Source organism: Carassius carassius, chromosome 38 (assembly GCF_963082965.1).
Source record: "Carassius carassius chromosome 38, fCarCar2.1, whole genome shotgun sequence".
Lineage (NCBI taxonomy): Eukaryota > Metazoa > Chordata > Actinopteri > Cypriniformes > Cyprinidae > Carassius > Carassius carassius.
The window spans coordinates 13,500,202-13,523,278 of NC_081792.1; the positions used below are offsets into that span (position 1 = coordinate 13,500,202).

Below are 23,077 nucleotides of genomic sequence, written 5' to 3' on the forward strand. Positions count from 1 at the left end.
TATTGCAGTGAATTGATCATTGACAGAGATGTTACAAAAGATTTATATTTCAAATAAATGCTGTTCTTTTGACCCCCCCCCCCACTTTTATTAATCAAATAATAATAAATAAAAAAAAAATTAAGCAGCACAACTGTTTTCAACATTGACAATTATAAGAAACGATTCTTGAGCGGCAAATCAGCATATTACAATGATGGCTGCAGAAAATTTAGCTTTGCATCACGGGACATATATTCAAATATTTAAAAATGAAAAACAGCTATGTAGTAATGTTTCAAAGCCTAGTAAATCACAAAATAAATAAATAAAATTGTTCAAGTTATGTAAATGCATTTGATAAGAATGTGGTGCATTGTTGAAACATTTGACTGTGGTTTTGGTGTCATGTTTATTTTTGTGCAGGGATATGCCACCGCACTGGATGACCCCGAGATGTTCCACTTGATCCCGACATCTTTAGAAAACAAGAAGGAGGTACTTTTCGGAAACCTGCCTGAAATCTACAAATTTCACCAGAAGTAAGGAAATATTCTACAACTTAAGGACATAATATGTACTTTCTAGCTCGTCAGAACTAATCATTTGCTGGTTCAGTCTGGTAGACCACTTACCAGTTTGCACCATTTAGAACTGCTAGCAGACCCCAACTGGAGATTAAAGAAGGTATAATGGACCCTTTTCCGGTATGAGCTAGACCTTCCCCCAACATCCTCTCACATTCCTTACAAGGCTCATGAACAACTGGTTCAGCTAGTTCTTTTCTGATGCTTCCATATACAGGAAACTTCACACCCACATTTCACAGAAGTCATCTTAACCACAATAATTTGTTTCATTTTTTTTGTATAGCGAGTGAGAGACAAACAATAATGTGTCAAGAATGGAGGTGGGGTTTTGTGGGTTGTACTATTGAATTGTGTAGTTAGTGTCACTAATGATCCATAGGTGTTCGCTGGCCCATTGTTCGGCTGGCCTCATGCTACCGATTATTCTTGTAGAGTTCATTGTCTCCCATTAGGCATCGGGTTACAGCAAAGTCCAGGATTATGACAATATCACCCCCTCGAGCAGGTTTATGTCTCCCCAAATGCATTTCCCCGGCAACTATTTCTATCATTTCAGTCAGGTACAGATAAACAACCGCTAATCATTGTCCATCATTCCCAGCTGTAGCTTTGTTTATGTGCTTTTACATGCCATCATGTCAGTAACGACGAGTGTGAGTTCTGAAAGACTATTGTGTTTGTCGACATTTGACATTCATTCATTACTGATTTGTTTGATAGAGATGAAATATAAACAGGCTTTTCTTAGAAGTCATCCAAGAATTCAGTGAAAGCTGAGGGATAGTTCACCCAAAACTGAAAATTCTGGCATCATTTATTCAAACTCCTGTCTTTTCTTGCCTGATTTTTTGTTTTATTTTGTGCAAAATAAAAGAAGTTCAGAAGAATATTAATGCTACTCTTTTTCATATAATCAAAAGTGACAGGTGACCAATCATTAGACTTAAAATATTATATTATATTATATATTATACTACTTTTAAGGTGCTTCTTTGTTCTTTTTGAAGCTTTACAGGCCCTGCAAAAGAGATCTCTCTCTCTCTCTTTTTCTGAAGAAATAAAATACTTTTGAAAAATATGAAACAGCTTTTCTACCCGTCTGCCTCCTTTCCTTTTCTTTGTGCCATTTGCCTGCCTGTTGTCCTCTCATACCCTCCAGTTATTTATTTTTTTCTGTACTCAATTGTTCCATTATGTTTTGCCAGGACATTTCTCAAAGAGCTGGAAAGTTTTGCAGAAAAGCCGCAGTTAGTAGGAACATGTTTTTTAAAGCGGGTGAGTGACATCAGGGAGATGTGGTTTGTGAAATACAGTACAACTACAGTATTCGAAATGGGATCCTAATGCTTGTCTCCATCTGCTGTCTTACAGAAGGAAGAGTTGCAGATTTATGAGAAATATTGTCAGAATAAGCCACGATCTGAGGCTTTGTGGCGGCAGTGTGGGGATAGTTTGTTCTTTCAGGTGAGGCGTATGTACGCACACCAATACACAATACACTATTTATATGTTTGGGGTCAGGAAGAAAAAAGAAAGACTTCTCTTATGTTCCCCAAGGCTGCATTTATGTGATCAAAAATGCAGTAAAATCCGCAATATTGGGAAATATTATTATAATCTATTCGGTTTTATTACATTTAAAAATGTAATTTATTCCTGTGATGGCAAAGCTGAATTTTTAGGAGGCATTACTACAGGCTTGAGTGTCACTTGATGCTTTGGAAATCATTTTTAATATGCTGATCAAGAAACAATTATTGTTATTGTCCAAACAGTTATATATGTGGAAAACAGAGATGCTTTTTTTTTTAGGGTTTTTTGATGAACAGAAAAGTTCAAAAGAACAGCATTTATTTGAAATAGAAATCAAATTGTCTTTTAAACAATATACATTTTGTCACTTTTGGCAAAAGTTCTTATTAAACATAAACTTGGGGCCCTATTTTAACGATCTAAACACAAAAGTGTAAAGCGCACGGCGCAGGTTCACTCAGGGCGTGTCCAAATCCACTTTTGCTATTTTATCGACAGAAAAATGGTTGGTGCACCAGGGCGCATGGTCTAAATGGGTTGTTCCTATTCTCTTAATGATTAATGGGTGTTTTTTGGGCGTAACGTGCAATAAACCAATCAGAGTCTCATCTTCCATCCCTTTTAAGAGCCAGTTGCGCTCGTGCCATGACGGATTTGCTATTTACACGTCCTAATTTGGCAAGTGCAAAGACAGAATGCGTCTCCGAGATGAAACGGAGCTGCTAGTGTGCGAGCAAATAGATAGCCTAATTCTGAAACATCTGATAACTAGGGTTGGCTACCGAAACCCAGTACCAATATGGCACCGGTACCTATGGAACCGGTATGCACCAAAACGAATCAGCACGCAGATTTCGGTGCCTCATTTCGGTGCCTCTTAAAAGCCTGAGCGATCGATTGAAATATTTGTCTTGGTTCTCCGAAATGTACACACGAAGCATGGGCGTCGCTAGGCTTTTTAAGCAGGGCTTCATAAACTACACAAATTCGCGATCGCCTCAGTCCGCTTAAATGTCAGATGAAAATGGCGGAAGATCTGTCTTCTCTCCGTCTTTCAGCACGCTCTTTTTCCACAGATCACGCGGAGCAGCGCGAGTGAACTCAAACACAAAAAGCGCTTTTTGGTGCAGTTTTGGCCCAGAACCGGCTCACATCTGGCCCACGTGAAATCCATCCCGGCCAGATGTGGGCCGGATCTGGGCCGAAACTGCTTGCTGAGGACACGAGGTGTGTGTTTATCGATAGATTGTTAGAATATCTGTGCAGTTCTTTGTCATAAATACAGTTTACAAAAGGTCACGAGGGAGCAGTCAGTTTCTCATCTACTCTAAAGTTTCCGCTGTTCACCGCTCATCACACCACAGCTGTTTCCTCCATCCAAAATCTAGCCCTTAACACATATGAACGTATACTTTAATTATACTTATTTAAATATACTTAATTTAATCATACGTACTTTATTCATACACTACTGTGCAAAAGTCTTAGTCTTAGGCAGTCTGTTGTCAGTTGTGCTTGTACATTCAACAATCTCACTAGAATATTATTAAAATGAATGGCAAAATGAATTTTGGAAATGTAAAATGATATTTCCTACTGACACACTACAGCAAAAGATATAAAAAACTGGTCTAAACCAGTTGGGTGAAAATACTAATGTGCCTAAGACTGTAGGCTACTTTACAAATGACATTGTTGCTACTTTATAAAGAATGAGCATACAGTCATTCACAGAACTGATTAAAGACATGAACTTATTTGACAGAACTCATTTGAGCTAAATAGGCTTTTTTTAAATGTATTTACTTATGTATTTGTATTTAAGTATTGTATTTAAGTATTGGTTCAGGCACCGATCACCAATCGATAGAAACCCTAGTGATAACTATCCATTATGACATGTAGGCATATATATATATGTATATGTACGCTCTTTAAATAATAAAAAAGAAACAACATTGTGCCCGACTTTAGACCAGGTTTGAGTTGGTCTATGGTGCAGTCTATTTTCAGCTTTTTAAAATAGCATTTTATGGAGAATTGCGCCTGAACACACCCTTCCTTTTTAGACCATCACGCCCATGGGCACAAAAATGAGTGCAAATGCATTTGCTAATTAAACAACGTGGTGCTGGACGGGAAAATGCGAACAGCGCCGGACTGAAACTAGCAAACGCACTTGCGCTGCACCTTGCATCGCATTGCGCCGGGTGTATGATAGGGCCCTGTATGTGAAAACTTCACTTCTCTAATGATTTTTTGTTTATGTAGGAGTGTCAGAAAAGGTTGGACCACAAGCTTTCATTAGATGCATATCTCCTCAAGCCTGTGCAGAGAATCACTAAGTACCAACTGATGTTAAAGGTACTGATCTTAAATTACACTAATATACTTCTCCTGAACTTTCACTCATTTTACATGTAAAATAAGACAGTTTTCAATACACTTATGAAGCCATTTTCCTTTTGGGAACCACAAAACTTATAATACTGGATTGGGAACATTTGAGTTTTGTTACCTATCGTTTAATTTAACATTTTCTACTCGTTTTACAGGAGATGCTGAAGTGCAGTAAGAACTCAGAAGGCACCGCAGAGCTGGAGGAAGCTCTGGCCACAATGCTTGACATCATCAAATCAGTCAATGACTCCATGCATCAGATCGCCATTACTGGTTTTGAGGTTTATGAAGTTACTATATGTTTAACATAGTAATTTTTCTGTTGAACAGATACGGTATGTGAAGGTCAATGTGTTTTGAACCTGCTTTTGTGTATGTGCTAATTTAAGTCTTACTGTATGTGTGATTTCAGGGCAATCTGAATGATTTGGGAAAACTGCTCATGCAGGGCTCGTTTAATGTTTGGACAGACCATAAGAAAGGTCACAGTAAAGTGAAGGACTTGGCGCGCTTCAAACCCATGCAGAGACATCTCTTTCTCTACCACAAAATGCTTTTGTTCTGCAAGAAACGAGAGGAAACCTCTGATGGTCTTGAGAAATCCCCTTCCTACAGTTTCAAGCACTCATTAAAGGTGAGAAGGACACCGTCACTTACTGTCAAATGAAGTAATGAAATGGTTGACGTCTGACTGTACTGACTGTATCTACACTGAAGGCAAACTGAACGTTGAACAGTGTAGCAACTTCCTATTTGCTTTAAGTTCTCTTTTTCTGTTTATTGTGGCAACATACAGGGATTAAAAAAAAAATCCCTCAAGATCCATCTAGAAGTGGTTCTCAACTGGTTTTACACTGAGTGGTGACCCAACACGCACACATAGAGAGATGTGTTTATGTGTGTGTGCATATATGCATACAGTCATGACTTCCCAATAGAGCATTCCATCTAGATCATTTCCATCTAAGTAATACTTTTTAGTGTATCAAAATGATTAATAGCAAATTGTGTGTGGAAGAAGCTAAAAACACATTTTGGATCATATTACTGACCAGTGGCATCTTCCCCCCACCCCAGATGAGCTCGGTGGGAATCACAGAAAATGTCAAAGGAGACATCAAGAAGTTTGAAATCTGGTACAATGGCAGGGAGGAAGTTTACATCGTTCAGGTACAGCTCAAAGTCACAAGACACAAAATTGTGTTTTATAACATAATAAATAATTTTGAGTCTACAAAATTACAAAAGTGGGGTCTAGACAGTTTGTGACCATGCAAAAATATTTATTTTGACCAAATGTTAGTCTGTTATTGTACTGTACAATGCACTTCCTGTTAATTTTATAGGTGCCCTGTCAGTCTTTATCATTTTATCTAATCTATATTGTTTTGGGGAAGTACCATGTTGTTCCTTATATGGCCCATTAAAGGGAACTGGGCAAAAGTGCCCCAGAGCAGGTATGTTACCATATTATAACATATCCTCAATTCTCTGTCAGGCCCCTCTGATGGAAGTGAAGAACATGTGGGTGTCAGAGATCCGCAAAGTTTTAACAAGCCAGCTGGAAGCCTGCCGAGGTATTTCTGGGCAAACCTGCCCTTCATGCGATCTCAATCTCATAAAAAAAAAAAAAAACTTTGTCTGACTTCTTATATACTACCCTGGAGAAGACATGATTTACATTTACATTTATTCATTTAGCAGACGTTTTTATCCAAAGCGACTTACAAATGAGGACAGTGGAAGCAATCAAACAACAAAAAGAGCAATGATATATAAGTGCTATAACAAGTCTCAGTCAGGTTAACACAGTACACGTAGCATGGGCTTTTAAATAAAATAATAAATAAAAAGAAAACAGATAGAATAAAAAAAGAATAGAGCAAGCTAGTGTTAGAGGTCTTTACACACACACACACACACACACACACACACACACAATTGCATAATAAATGAAAATAAAATAGAATACAATAAGAATTATAAGATTAGAAAGGTAGTTAGATTTTTTTTTAAGAATAGAATTAGAATAGTGAGTGTTAAAGTTAAAGGGTCAAATAAAGAAGGAAGAGATGGGTTTTAAGCCGATTCTTGAAGATGGCTAAGGACTCAGCTGCTCGGATTAAGTTGGGGAGGTCATTCCACCAGGAATGATTTGCCATGTAAAACCAAAATGATTTGTAAACTCCCAATGGCAACCTGAAACAACCTCACCTTCTTAATATTTTTTTTGCATAAAAATAAAATATATATATTTACACAGTTCTCCTCAGTGCTTGGAAACTCCTATGAATAATTTAGCTGTATTGTCTATCTGATGACATGATGTATCTGATGTTTTTAGTAAAGGTACTGAAATCAAGATTCAAAAACAAATAAATCCTGGCGGTTTTTTGTGTGCTGTGTGAATACAGTATGTAAACACTGAATGCATGAACACTGTATGACCCTTCTCTCTCTCTCTCTCTCTCTCTCCCTCATGGCATAGAAGCCAGTCAAATCCATCAGAAGATTACAGAGAACATCTACCATGCTCCCATGAGGTATTTTATAGCAATTTTTAACTTTGCTTTTATCTAACTGGCCCCAGTGTGGAGTTTATTGTAAGTACTGTAAAGTAAACTTCCCTTAAGTTTACGCAGGTGTCCTAGTTGGGTAACCATTAATGTTTGACAGCCAGAACGTTTTAATAAATGAGTATATCTTTTTTTTCTAGTACTGTTGTTTTACCTCCTCCTCATTCCAAGAATATCTTTATGCAGTTGCTGTCTGCATATTATAATAAACCAAATGACCCTTTGTTTGTAGACGCAAACGTATATTTACTTATGGTGGATATAATCGAGTGACTCACACTTCTGATTAACACTGTACAGTATTAAGCACATTGGGCCCTATTTTAACGATCTAAATGCAAAGTGTAAAGCGCACGGCACAGGTGCACTCAGGGTGTGTCCAAATCCACTTTTGCTATTTTATTGACAAAAGGTTGGTGCACCCGGGCGCATGGTCTAAACAGGTTGTCCCTATTCTCTTAATGAGTAATGGGTGTTTTTTGGGCGTAACGTGCAAAAAAACCAATCAGAGTCTCATCTTTCATCCCCTTTAAGAGCCAGTTGCGCTCGTGGCATGACAGATTTGCTATTTACACGGCTGAATTTGGCAAGTGCAAAGACAGAACGTGTCTCCGAGATGAAACGGAGCTGCTTGTGTGCGAGCAAATAGATAGCCTAATTCTGATACATGCGATGACTATACATTTTGACTTGTAGGCAGATATATATATCAGTCTAATTTATGCTCCTTAAAATAGCTATGCGTCAGCAATGCACCTGAACACACCTATATTTTAGACCAGCACGCCCATGGGCGCACAAATGGGCGCAAATGCGTTTGCTAATTAAACGACGTGGCGCTGAACGGGAAAATGCGAACAGCGCCGGACTGAAACTAGCACACTAACACACCTGAGCTGCGCCTTGCGTCACATTGCGCCAGGTATATTATAGGGCCCATAATCAGTTTTATTCATATTCATAGAAACTACAGTATTGTTTTATGGAAATTAGGCTAATATGTTTCCTTTATCTGACGTTTGAATATGAATAATATGAGCAAATCCTTATTAATATTTAAATATTATTGTGTGTTTAAATGCAAATGTTTCTGTAAGCCAAACAACAAAAGTTTGGGGTCTGTAAGGTTTTTGAAGACAAAATGTCTTATTCTATTTTAATGTATTTTAAAATGTAATTTATTCCTGTGATGGCAAAACTGAATTTTCTCTAGTCTTCAGAGTCACAGATATCAGATATCATTTAAATATGCAGATTTGGTTCTCAAGAAACAATTCTTCTTATTATTAATGTAGAAAAAAGTTGGTGCTTCATATTTTAGTGGAATCCGTCTTTCATTGTTTTTTTCAGGATTCATTGATGAATACAAAGTTCACAAGAGAAGCATTTATTTGCAATATAATTTTTTGGGAATCTTAACTTTTAACCCTTAATCAATTGAATGCATCCATGCTGAATGAAAATGTTAATTTATTATATATATATAAACTTACTGAACCCAAACTTGTGAATATGCATATATAGATTTTATAGTTTTAGATGCAACGTTTTGATGAAATAATTTGATTGGAAATTGAAATACTTTAGAGGCCACTGTATGCATGCATACGCATATTCTTGTGCCATCTCCATCTATTTATTTACCATTGTGTTCTGCTGACTTTGCTTTTATTGACAGAAATATGCGCAAAACAGCTTTCCGGCAGTCTGACTCTTCCAGTCCAGAAACTGGCTACAGGCGCAGTGATACAGGCCCAAATATGCGTCATAAACGAGGTGAGAGCCCTTATAAATCTTGTATAAAACCTACCGTTGCTCTAACCACACAATCAGAAGTATTCGCCCCTCAGAGCCTGCAGCGGTCAACAAGCACTCCGGATTTACGGTCATTTGTAGTGAAAGGCTATTTATTTGTCTTCTCTCGTACTTACTTTTGAAATATTTAGTGCATTTTCCTTAATTAGGCCATTATCTCTAATGTCTGCCCTAATGGCTGTAAAATTGCAAAAGTGTAATTGTTTACTGGAAAGCACTTCAAAGCCTCATCCCTCTTGGCAAGGTATTTTGAGATGAAGCTCAGTTATAATGCTGAATGTATTGAGTCCTCGGTGGACTGTTCTTGTGTACTTCATCGTGTGCTGGCGTCTGGAGAGGTGGTTTGGAGTAAATATCACTCAGTTTGGTCTTATCGTCCTGTCAGGTTGCAGATTTTGAATGAGTGAAGGATTGTGACAGGTGTTAAGTTCCTCTGAGAATTGAAGTCCTCTGTGTGCTGACCCAGCCTGGAGGCAGAGGATTACGAGTCTCTGACATGAGCTGGAGATGTTTTACACTCAAAAACATATCTCACCTTAGTCTTTGATGCCTCTTAAATAACTCTTATCTCATAGATTGTGGTTACCTGGTGCTTTTTTTAGTGCTGTCAAATGATTAATTGCGATTAATCGCATCCGAAATGAAAGTTTTTCTTTGTATATATTTTGAAAATATTTACATGTCTATTTAGGTCTATATTTATATTCATATAATTTAGGCTATATTATGAATATAATTTCTTTTTCCAGAAATATACACATGCATGTGTATATATATATATATATATATATATATATATAAAATATACAGTGTTGGGGAGTAACTAACGAGTACAGTGTTGGGGAGTAAATTACGTAATTTAATTACAAAATAAATGTAACTGTAATCAGTAACAGTTACTAAGAAAATATGAGTAATTAAATTACAGTTACTTATGAAAATTTTAATGATTACAAATGGGATTACATTTGAAAATTTACTCACATCCACATTCAGCTTATTTCTTTCCCAAATTGCACTCAGACATACAGCGAATAATCTCCGCGATGCGGAAAACACCGTCTGGTTCGTAGAATCGAGTCATAAAAATGGAATTCAGCCTAACGCGGACGGAATATGCCACATTTTGGACGAATAAATCAAAAGTAGGTCAGTACACAGTACACACAGTACAAAACGCAATATGGGAGTGTCTGTGAATATAAGCCACAAAATGTCAATCTGTGAATCCTGCATGTTCTGCGTGTCTGTGGAAATCAGGCTCTGACTGGCCATCGGGAGAACCGGGACTATTCCCGGTGGACTGGAAGACGATTTGGCCCTCTATTTTAATATTGTAATTGTATAATTGCATGCCGAATGTACTAAAGTGATTATTTCCGAATCCGCCATTCAATAATTAAATCTCTGATAAATCATGAATCGGTTAGTCGTGACTGGCAATGTTTGGCTGACTCCGAGTAATCAATGCAAGAGAGAGAGAGAGAGAGAGAGAGAGAGAGAGAGAGAGAGACACAGAGAGACACAGAGAGGCAGAGAGAGAGACAGAGTGGACTGTGGAAGCGCACAGCTGGAGCAGAGAGAGCACTTATGTTCAGGGTTTCAAGTGCAGGTCAGTTTCAGCTGTAAGATGCTTATTCTAGTTTGTCTTTGTTTACTTAGTCAAGCAGCAGCAGCACATTGCTCACACTCACTCAAAATACTGTATAAACAACATCATTATTATCTATTGTAATGTTACAGTAGTAATTTAGCAGACAATCATATTTTATCATAGTTTTAGGGGGAGCTAGTGCAGACAAAAACACAACCCTTAGGAAAATTAATGTAGCCTATGGTATGGCACTAACCGTTGTTTAACCATGGAATTTGTAGTAAAAATAAATACAAGTGGTAATTAATTTGCCAAAAAACAAAAATGCTCTTACAAAACATGGTAAAAGTAAATAAAAATCTTCAGTATTAAAGTCATGAGAGAGATGGACAATGGAAGTGAAGGTGCAGTTCAGGAGAGAACTCTTATGTTGCATGTCCTCAACCTAAGGATTTAAATCTTTTTCATGTCAGGTCCATACACAAAATAGGGTTGTCCATGTTTCAAAATGTGTTGTGGGTGTATGAGTGTGAGATTTCCCAGCCTAATTTTTTTTCCCAGTCTGCTTCCCAATCTAATCTCTAGAACTGCTGTGAGTCACTTCTTGACCATTTTACTTATTTTGAGAAACTATCATCATATCATATACAAAGAGACAGCAGTGTTTCAAAAAGACACCAATGTTTCAGGAGTTTAGTACACAAAAAAGGACACATGCTTATTAGATAACCGTATTTGAGTTGATGAATATGCTTTTATTTTTTTATTAACTATTTTTCCCAAAATCATTGCTAGATGCAGTGTTTCATGTAGTTATGCAAAGATTTGGCCTCAAAAAGAGTATCTATAAACTATTTCTTTTGATTTGGAGGGTGAAAGTCTGACAGTATTGAGCACTACTGTAAGGTTAAACCTGAATGGTGTAAATGTTTGAAAATGATTAACAGTTGCAAATAAACATTCATTAGAAATTTAGAAAAGTAATCAAAAAGTACTCAAAAGTAATTAGTTACATTACTTTATTAAAGTAATTAAAAAAGTTACAATACTATTACATTTTAAATAGGGTAACTTGTAATCTGTAACCTATTACATTTCCAAAGTAACCTTCCCAACACACACACATATATATATATATATATATATATATATATATATATATATATATATATACACATTATAAATATACACAGTACACATACATATATTATGAAAATAAATATTTTATTTTGGATGCGATTAATCATGATTAATCGTCGCTTTATTATTATTATCAAGCGAACAGTTGTGCTGCTTAAAATTTTTGTGGAAACCATGATACATTTTTTAAAGATTTTTTGAAGAATAGAAAGTTCAAAAGAACAACATTTATTTGTAATAAAAACCTTTGAGGCATAATAAAAGTCTTTACTGTTACCTTTGATCAATTTAATGCATCCTTGCTGAATATAGGTGTTAATTAAAAAATATTAAAGATAAAAAGAAGAAATCTTATTAACCCAAACGTTTGAGGAGTCATATATGTGATTAGTTTTACCAAAATACTGGTTTAGCCATGAAATGACAGGTATTTAATGTCTCTTCAGTCTAGTGTGTTTCTTACCTCTTTATTTTCTAAAATATCTCAAATATACATCTTCTACTGTATGTTTTTGTACAGTATGATGTGACATGCATGTATAACAAGATCCTGAATCCTGTTTTGTTTCCAAGAAGGTCTCATATCTGGACATATCTAATATCTGGAAAGTTATCACCTATCCATGATGTGCCGCATATAAATGTTTGGTTAATTAAATTTATTATTAAAGTTTTTTTTTGGTCAGGTAATTAACACCCAATATCCCCTGAATGGGTTAATACCGCAAAAGCAACATATATGTGCTGCTCCATCACAGACAAAACAATTCTTTTTTTAACTTTTCCCTGCTTTCCATCTTTCAACCCTGCACTCTTTTCTACCTGCTGCTTTAACTGCAGTCTTGTCCTCCTTTCCTCTTATAGCTGACGCTTCAGCCAGCCTCAGCTCCGAGCGATCTGCTCTCGCTAGAAAGCGCTTCACCTTACAGGGCCTGTCAAACCGCAGGTCTCTCCCCGCAGGTAACGGCACGGCATCGTGGCTTGTCTCTATTTGGCCTCATCCATCATCTCATCCTGGTGTTTGCCTGTTGTCCCTGTTGTTAAAATTCATTGTCATCACTCTCTGTTGGTCGCTTCCGAGACCACTTATGTCTTTTTTCCGAAGTGAGTGGTTTCTGAAAGGAATGCAGCAACCTCAAGGCCTTTGTCATCGCAGAACATTTGAATCTGAATTGTGTGCAAAGCAGGTCAGCTTCCACTGAAGACAACAGAAGAACTGAGAAACCTCAAGCTCAAGCTGATGTCACAGTATAGTGTTACACTGAGCTTACACTAAAACAGTACTGGCATTTTGAGTAGAAAGTTCACTTAGTCCATAGGTGCCATTGACTTGAATTGCTTAAAGGCCAAAGTGAGGCTTACAAATGTATTTTGGCAAAATGCTAAAAGTTTAAAGATATGGCTGTCTATCTATCTATCTATCTATCTATCTATCTATCTATCTATCTATCTATCTATCTATCTATCTATCTATCTATCTATCTATCTATCTATCTATCTATCTATCTATCTATCTATCTAGCTAGCTAGCTATATTAGATGGACCACTATCATCACTTTATTTTGATCAACATGAAAGCCAGTGATGAGAAATGACATGAGGCTCAAACTATACGGCACATGTGAGCACCATGCTAAACAGAACTTAACTTTAATCCACCCTTAAATAGGTTTTCTTGACATGCATCCTGTCTCTCATTTCACCACTTCATCCTGTTTTCTCTTAAACCAGATTAACTACTAACTCACCCCCTCCTTTCACTTCAGATCCCACACCTAAGGAGATGGAGGTTACACGCCGCTTTTCTTTAGCCTCAACTGTCAGCTCCACCTCTGCATCATGCACTAAAGGTACAAAAACTGTTTGTGGTTTTACTTGGATACTGGGTCAGGATCAGAAGTGGTTCAACCCACCCACACTGCAAGCGTAACTAGAGCACTCCAATTGCAATGTTTGCCTATTCTAGTTTTCTTGATACATTATTAGCATGCAGCTTTAAATCTTTTTGATAAAACCTATTCTGTAGTCATAACGATAGCAAAATTACCAAACAGTCTTTGATACCAGTTCATGAACTAAAAGGAATAATTGACGATGGGCTGTTGAATTATTCGAAAAATAATGCACAGAGTCAATTATTCCACTGATACTACGATTACCACACCTCAAGAAATCAATCTGATGATTTATGTAAAGGGATTATGTAAAGGGAGAGAACTCTTAATTATGTTGCATGTCCTCAACCTATTAATCACCATTAATACTTAAATCGCTATTGTGAGTAGGACTATTTCTTCCGCATCTCATCCAATGCCTCTTTTGCTAGTACCAAAACGTTGTTTTAAAGCTGGTAACGGAGGCTTTAGCCGTTGATAGCATTCTAATGCAGTTATTAATAAAGTTCTTAGAAAGAGAGCGAGAGCGACAGAGAAACACACACACACAGAGAGAGAGAGAGAGAGAGAGAGAGAGAGAGGTTGTGTGAATTATGCTGCAGATTCTCTAAATGTCATGTGTTGCTTTTAAGTTGCAACACTATTTAACAGTTAGGCTAACTGATAAAATCGTCAGGGCAGCACTGACAGTAACAACACCCTTTTGTGCTAACTGCGTGACCATTATACTGTTAACTATGCGAAGTGATATGGAACTGTAATGGAGAGCTGCCTGGAACTACGTTCGCCATGCGTTTCTCAGAAAATAATTGCGCATCTCAGAACGCATCTCTGATTGGCTGACGATATATGCCTGTGTGTAAATGATGTGTAAAGCTTCAGTAAGCAACTGTAAACTACATATCCTTACACATCTATCTAATGCTGAGTACACACCTAAAGATAATCGGGCTGATTTTGGGCCAATTTCCCCCCTTCCGACAATCCCAGCTATGTCCCGATTATCTTGATGGTTCTACAGATTATTTTATCAGATTTTCCCTTAGTGTGAGGTGTGTTAAGAGTGTCCGAACCTGATCGGAAGAACGTCGGTGCCGCCCCTATTGCGAATCATAAATATGTTTAATATTTACGATCAGAAATCCTGATGTGTGGGGGGAACCCTGTGGACAAATGCGCGCACACTCTGGAGATTATCATGTGAAACGAAACTATATCCAATCAGGAAGCGAGGTGATGGAAGATGGAAGCAGTCATGGCACAGCAAGGGGGCAGGGTTTCATATTTTATTGAAGCAGCCCTGGGCGCTGCCATTGGCTAGCGGACCCCCACCTGCTGTTAGCATTCCATTGATTTTGGCGTCACTTTGACAGCAAATAATTTTACATCTGAGGCGTTTAAAGACTCCATTTGTCCATTCATTATTTCTAAAGAAACATTATTTCTAAAGTATACAGGCCAACTGAGGATGTAATATACACATGCATGTGTATATATATATATATATATATATATATATATATATATATATATATATATATATATATATATATATATATATATATATATATATATATATATATATATATAAATATACAGTGTTGGGGAGTAACTAACGAGTACAGTGTTGGGGAGTAACGGCGTTACGTAATTTAATTACAAAATAAATGTAACTGTAATCAGTAACAGTTACTAAGAAAATATGAGTAATTAAATTACAGTTACTTATGAAAATTTTAACGATTACAAATGGGATTACATTTGAAAATTTACTCACATCCACATTCAGCTTATTTCTTTCCCAAATTGCACTCAGACATACAGCGAATAATCTCCGCGATGCGGAAAACACAGTCTGGTTCGTAGAATCGAGTCATAAAAATGGAATTCAGCCTAACGCGGACGGAATATGCCACATTTTGGACGAATAAATCAAAAGTAGGTCAGTACACAGTACACACAGTACAAAACGCAATATGGGAGTGTCTGTGAATATTAAGCCACAAAATGTCAATCTGTGAATCCTGCATGTTCTGCGTGTCTGTGGAAATCAGGCTCTGACTGGCCATCGGGAGAACCGGGACTATTCCCGGTGGACTGGAAGACGATTTGGCCCTCTATTTTAATATTGTAATTGTATAATTGCATGCCGAATGTACTAAAGTGATTATTTCTGAATCCGACATTCAGTAATTAAATCTCTGATAAATCATGAATCGGTTAGTCGTGACTGGCAATGTTTGGCTGACTCCGAGTAATCAATGCAAGAGAGAGAGAGAGAGAGAGAGAGAGAGAGAGAGAGAGAGAGAGAGAGAGAGAGAGAGAGACACAGAGAGACACAGAGAGGCAGAGAGAGAGACAGAGTGGACTGTGGAAGCGCACAGCTGGAGCAGAGAGAGCACTTATGTTCAGGGTTTCAAGTGCAGGTCAGTTTCAGCTGTAAGATGCTTATTCTAGTTTGTCTTTGTTTACTTAGTCAAGCAGCAGCAGCACATTGCTCACACTCACTCAAAATACTGTATAAACAACATCATTATTATCTATTGTAATGTTACAGTAGTAATTTAGCAGACAATCATATTTTATCATAGTTTTAGGGGGAGCTAGTGCAGACAAAAACACAACCCTTAGGAAAATTAATGTAGCCTATGGTATGGCACTAACCGTTGTTTAACCATGGAATTTGTAGTAAAAATAAATACAAGTGGTAATTAATTTGCCAAAAAACAAAAATGCACTTACAAAACATGGTAAAAGTCAAATAAAAATCTTCAGTATTAAAGTCATGAGAGAGATGGACAATGGAAGTGAAGGTGCAGTTCAGGAGAGAACTCTTAATTATGTTGCATGTCCTCAACCTATTAATCACCATTAATACTTAAATCGCTATTGTGAGTAGGACTATTTCTTCCGCATCTCATCCAATGCCTCTTTTGCTAGTACCAAAACGTTGTTTTAAAGCTGGTAACGGAGGCTTTAGCCGTTGATAGCATTCTAATGCAGTTATTAATAAAGTTCTTAGAAAGAGAGCGAGAGCGACAGAGAAACACACACACACACAGAGAGAGAGAGAGGTTGTGTGAATTATGCTGCAGATTCTCTAAATGTCATGTGTTGCTTTTAAGTTGCAACACTATTTAACAGTTAGGCTAACTGATAAAATCGTCAGGGCAGCACTGACAGTAACAACACCCTTTTGTGCTAACTGCGTGACCATTATACTGTTAACTATGCGAAGTGATATGGAACTGTAATGGAGAGCTGCCTGGAACTACGTTCGCCATGTGTTTCTCAGAAAATAATTGCGCACCTCAGAACGCTATATATATATATATATATGTGTGTGTGTGTGTGTGTGTATGTATATATATATATATATATATATATATATACAAGAATGCTTGAATCTGATTGGCTGACGATATATGCCTGTGTGTAAATGATGTGTAAAGCTTCAGTAAGCAACTGTAAACTACATACCCTTACACATCTATCTAATGCTGAGTACACACCTAAAGATAATCGGGCTGATTTTGGGCCAATTTCCCCCCTTCCGACAATCCCAGCTATGTCCCGATTATCTTGATGGTTCTACAGATTATCTTATCAGATTTTCCCTTAGTGTGAGGTGTGTTAAGAGTGTCCGAACCTGATCGGAAGAACGTCGGTGCCGCCCCTATTGCGAATCATAAATATGTTTAATATTTACGATCAGAAATCCTGATGTGTGGGGGGAACCCTGTGGACAAATGCGCGCACACTCTGGAGATTATCATGTGAAACGAAACTATATCCAATCAGGAAGCGAGGTGATGGAAGATGGAAGCAGTCATGGCACAGCAAGGGGGCAGGGTTTCATATTTTATTGAAGCAGCCCTGGGCGCTGCCATTGGCTAGCGGACCCCCACCTGCTGTTAGCATTCCATTGATTTTGGCGTCACTTTGACAGCAAATAATTTTACATCTGAGGCGTTTAAAGACTCCATTTGTCCATTCATTATTTCTAAAGAAACATTATTTCTAAAGTATACAGGCCAACTGAGGATGATTAACAAGACACTGATGAACTAACTAATGAAATCAAAAGGGGATAGAAACTAGGTCAATGAGCAAATGCAAGGCGGGAGAACAGGGAAACACAAAAAGAAGGTCCATACTGTGACTGATTCCCACAGTTTTCGCGCTCGGGACAGACGATGCAATGTATCGTTTGCACGTGCTTTTGAGTCTTACAATTTTAAACATTCAAGTGCTCGATTCAGTACTTGAGCACTCTGTGATCCGCCTCACACCCAAAGAGACGCATCTGAGAGCACGCCCCCAGGGCTGGACTGGGACAAAAAATCGGGCCGGGCATTTTTGCCCAGACCGGCCCACTATATGATCATAAACACCACCCATCTTTGCACGCCCTTAATTATATGCATACCAACTCCTATTCATTAGTCCTATTCAAACCACTAATGCCATGTAATGAGTGAGTATAGGAATGAGTGAGAGTTAACAGATGAAATAAGTCAAAATTTAATATTTATTAATACAGTTGAACTATACTCTACAGCGGTGAATCCTAAAACAAGCTATAAGCGGCTCTGGCATAGCAATACCAGTGTTTCTTACAGGATTTTTGTTAAAACTATGGTGGTGTGTCCTCGGTCCTTCTAGGGGGGTTCGGGGGCATACCCCCCCGTGAGAAAATTTTGTGCATTTTAATGTTAAATTCATTAATCTGGTGCACTTTGAGAGTCCAAAATTAAAAGCTCCAACCCATATTCAGTGTGCAAATTAAACAAAGAAAAATTCAAACCTCTTTTAGTTACAGTGTCTATTTACATTACACCTATACATAATAATAGTTATAATATTAATCCAATGACAGTAATAGCCATATTTTGTAAAACAAATGCACAAAAAAATAAAGGAAACTTTCTTAATTAGTTGTACCAATTTCTATACTTGAAAGAGGTAAGCACATGATCTTTTATTTTGACGCAAACTGCATCAAGCTTTTATTTTGGCGGAAAACATGGTTTACAAACGCCTCTTATTAAATTTCTAGTGAATTGCGGTAATCGTCAACTATGCAGATGTGGAAATAATCTACACTCATGACATGGCCTAAGTGTTTTGAAAGTAGTTATGCTTACCGCAGGCTCTACACTTTCTCATCTCTCTCCTGATCCTCCGTCCTCACTATCATCATCTGCCACAGGAGCTGATGAAGGTCAGAAAACATATATTTTGACACAGTTTACAGTGTCTGCTTTAAGGGCCTGGTTCTATTTTTTCACGCTATTTATCTGCACATTCCTTGCGTTTCTTCTCCATCTTTTTTTACAGATACACACTGACACTGCTGCCGCTCGCTCACTCGTTTAAAGTTGTGATTGGGCCAGCCCAGTGTCAATCAAGAAAAGAGCCAATGGGCCGCTGATCTACATGTTTCATGGGCTGGTCTGTCAGAAAAAAAAAACTAACACTGACTTTGACCAATGCATTACACCGGCACAAACCCAGCGCCGCCAATTAAGCAAAACAAAACAAAACAAAACGCTGGGCCGCTGATGTACAAATTTTATGGGCCGTTTAAAAAAAAAAAAAAAAAAAAAAAAAAAGTAAGAGTATGAGATATATCGGCCCAAAAACACGTCGGCCCACCGGGCAAATGCCCGGTATGCCCAATGGCCAGTCCAGCCATGCACGCCCCTTATTGCACGTAAACGACCAGACACATACAAAATTATGTCAAAATGCACGTCTTAATGAGTATTCCCATTAATTTATACTAAACATTGTCGCTATACAGGCTATTAAGTGAATATAAACAGTTGAGAAACAAAACTTGTGTAACAGATCCATGCATGAGGTCTTAAAGAGACAGCAACCTAAATAAATCTGCTGCTGTCTGTCATTAATGTTTATTTATACACTGAAGACTAACCAGTGTTATTTTAAAGAGCAGGTCATATAGGTTTTTGAAATATATATATTTTAATCTTCTTAATTTGGACTAACAAGCTCTCCGAACCACAACCTGTAAGTAGTATGATTGATACCTTAAGTGTACATTTTCAAATGAGTGATAAAAATATGTTATCACTCAACTAACGTACCGCCATTATTGTTTGAAGAGTTCACAGTTTAGCAGCTAAACTTTAGCTGTGGGCATGATTCGCTTGCATAACTGTTTTTGTATTATGTAATTATTATAAGAACGGATTGGCGCACTATATTATTGTTTTATGTAAAGGTGCTTTGTCAATGGTAGCGCTGGCTAATGGCTCAAGGACTCCTCTTTGTGCCAATCACAGCAGGCTTGTCCAGCTGACCAATCAGAGCAGAGTAGGCTTATGGAAAAGGAGGGGTTTGCTCCGAACTTGCTGGAAAGAAATATTTTGGAATCATTGGCAAATGATTCTAATATTAAATAATATGAATGACTCTATTATTAAATTTATATTCTGAAAAAGAAAAACTAAGTTTTCTGACCTTCGATGTATTTAAACTTGTTGTAGGGTACTCCAACACAATATTAGGACACTTTTAAATACCGTATGACCTGCTCTTTAGTTAAATAGCTCATTCAGTTTCTGTATTTCTGTAACTGAATATTATTGTTACCTACCGTGATTTTTTTTATTTGAAAGTGTGAACTTCTTCACCTCTTATGGGACTTTTTTTTTTTTATTATTATTATTTTGAGGGGTGGGGGGTGGTATTCATCCAAACAAAGTGTTTTGTCACCCAGTGTAATATTTAATTATAATATATAATATTATTGTAATAGTAAATATTTGTGTATTTTTTTCACTAAGTTAAATATTAACATTTATTTAAGAAATGCAATACTTCAATGTTAGTAATATTTACTAAAGTAAACATAGCTGATTGGCTCATTCAACTTTTTAACTGAATTATTACAGTAAATATTTTAAATAAAATACTTAAATTTAGAGGAGAGGTTTAAGAGTAATTTTCTCTTTTTATTGTTATTGTTGTTTAATTCATATATACAAAACAGAATCTTTTTTTACTTTTTCTTTTTTCTTTTCTTAATTTTTATTTATTTATTTATTTTATTTTATTTTTTGAAAGAAGACTCTAATGCTGACCAGGGCATTTTATAATATTGTTAAATAATAGTACAGCTTAAAATTACTTATATGAGTCTCCAGTGTCACGCAATACTAGAGAAATCATTTTAATATGCTGATTTGGTGCTCAAGAAAAATGTGTCATTATAATCAGGTTGAAAATAATTGTGCTTAATGTATTTCAAACTCCAATAATAGTTTTCAGCATTCTTTAATGAACAGGAAGTTTAAAAGAACAATATTTATTTAAAATATAAATCTTTTGTAACATTATACATGCTTTTATTGTCTCTTCTGGTTAATTTAATGCATACTTGAATAAAATAATTAATTTCTTTAAAATAATACATCCTTTTAACCCCAAACATTAGACAAGTAGTGTGCATGCAGGCATTCAGAAGTAGCCATCTGTCACTCTACATTTAGCCAGTATTCAGCTTATTGTTACTACTGATACTGTATGTCCTGCACTCTGAAAGTCCTGTGTGCTTTTTACTCAGAGACTGGCATTGTGGCATTTTTTCTTATCTGACTATGAACCTTTGACATCCCAAGCTTCTTCATTACGGCTCTTATGAAATGTTTGAAATGCATAGAATCAGACTGTGCACTTCACAGCAAATGAATCCCCTAAAATACTTGAAGGGACAGCTGTACTGAATAATAAATACTGACTCTTGATAAGCTGACATTTGGGATGTGGCGTGTGACATTCAGCAGTGTAGCCCCGCTGCACAGCTCTGATCCTTATAGCAACGAAAGCATTGCAACTGCAGGGGAATAAGGAAAGATTATTGTGATAATTAATCTTGGATGGATAGGTTGAGAGATTGTGATAGATGAGCTGGACTTCTTTTCTAACAGAAATGCATGTTTGTGCTTAGTTCCTCTCTCCACTAGCTATAAAAGCAAGAGGCATCAGGTCAAGAGCGACCCTACACCATTTGGCTATGGAGGTACCACATGGCCACATACCGCATGTTGCATGTTTATAATGCTTGTAAGATGTTTGTGGGTTTGTTTTTATTCATTTATTGTTTTTAGTAAGTGGCCATATGGTTTTTATTCAAAGCGACCAGGCACTGTTTTTTTTCTGGAGCAATTTGCAGTTAAGGGTACCATGCAAGTTTGTGATCCTAAATAATTATTTTGTATTATTATATTATTAGTAATAATTTGATATTTATTCTAAAATGCATTAAGTTAGCAATGTCTATTATATATTATTATGGATAATTAAATGATAATGTACATGCATTCATCAGTTGTTTATTTTACAACTTATTATTTTAATGTTATTATTGTTAATGTTATTAATTAATTATTATAATTTTGTATACTTTTTTTTTTTTTACTTATTTATAACTTAAATGTTTTTTATATTACTTTATCCATTACCAGGGCTCAACACAAAATAAGAGTTAAAACAATTATGAATAATTTTATTATATTTTTATTGTTGTTGTTATTAACGTTGTTGTTATTCATTTAAAAGTATATTTATTTATTTCTGGAATTATTTAGTAAATATTATATTTCCCTATTTATTTTTTTATATCCATAACACTGCTTAACAAAAAAAGGGTATTGATATTATTGTTATTATTATTCAAACTGATTTTCATAAATACTTAAAATTTTAAGAGCACTTAGATGCATTTTTTACTTAATATTTATTCTTTACATTTAAAATATTTTTATTTTTTCTTTCACTGAAGAAAACTGCATTAGACTAAAATTCTAAATTAAAATCAATATAAATTCTACAGTTATTATAATTATTATAGTATATTATTATAGTATTTATTTAGTATTTATTACAGTATATTTGATACTTGTTTATTTTTTTATTTTTTTTTATCTGTTTTTAAAATGTGTTGCTTGCAGTGTTGTAGTTTAGTTGGGTTTCAGTTCATATCAAATGTGTATCATCCTCCAAATATATATTATTTCCTTCCCCTCTGCCTTGAGCTGTGCCTCGTTTTATCATGCTCTCTCTTGTTCAGATAAGGTTGTTTCTGTTTTCTGTTGATGCAAGTGACTTTGTCAAAATTTCGGCAGTTGACTGTCACTGATTCATGCATGCTAATGTGAGGTTCTGTTTTACCTGCATTGCTAGCACTAAAGCAATCATGTTTGATAAGACAAATTTTCTCACAGACAGCATGCAAGGTGCACTTCCTGCTGAGAGCAAAAGTAAAGGTACTGCCGGTACCAAGCCCGCTGTGCCAAGGTCTGCGTCTCAACCAGGTAATCATGTGAAAAAAGGCAGTGATATGCCAGTCATATTGGGTTCTCTGTGGTGTTTTCATCTGTTTTAATTCCTCATTCGATGCTTGACGGTGACAGAATCTGAATGAATGAATCAGAGTGTTCCTGTAGCTCAAGTGGTAGAGCATTGCGTTAGCAAGCAAGCAAGCGCAAGGTTGAGGGTTCGATTCCCCGGGAACAAATGATAAG

At 36.4% G+C, this 23,077-nt stretch overlaps 1 protein-coding gene across 5 annotated transcripts in view; it reads left to right on the forward strand.

Moving 5' to 3' along the window:
• Positions 1-23,077, forward strand: part of LOC132119382 (guanine nucleotide exchange factor DBS-like) — a 71,708-nt gene that overhangs the window by 41,269 nt on the left and 7,362 nt on the right. For 3 of the 5 annotated variants that reach the window (XM_059529268.1, XM_059529267.1, XM_059529270.1), the window contains 14 exons: positions 406-521; positions 1,775-1,844; positions 1,941-2,033; positions 4,374-4,466; positions 4,658-4,783; positions 4,915-5,136; positions 5,580-5,672; positions 6,001-6,079; positions 6,991-7,045; positions 8,757-8,854; positions 12,492-12,587; positions 13,395-13,478; positions 21,502-21,573; positions 22,778-22,867. In XM_059529268.1, the coding sequence (XP_059385251.1) occupies positions 406-521; positions 1,775-1,844; positions 1,941-2,033; positions 4,374-4,466; positions 4,658-4,783; positions 4,915-5,136; positions 5,580-5,672; positions 6,001-6,079; positions 6,991-7,045; positions 8,757-8,854; positions 12,492-12,587; positions 13,395-13,478; positions 21,502-21,573; positions 22,778-22,867 (1,387 nt within the window). The remainder of the gene's footprint in view (positions 1-405; positions 522-1,774; positions 1,845-1,940; positions 2,034-4,373; positions 4,467-4,657; positions 4,784-4,914; positions 5,137-5,579; positions 5,673-6,000; positions 6,080-6,990; positions 7,046-8,756; positions 8,855-12,491; positions 12,588-13,394; positions 13,479-21,501; positions 21,574-22,777; positions 22,868-23,077) is intronic. The other 2 variants (XM_059529269.1, XM_059529271.1) reach the window with 2 other exon arrangements.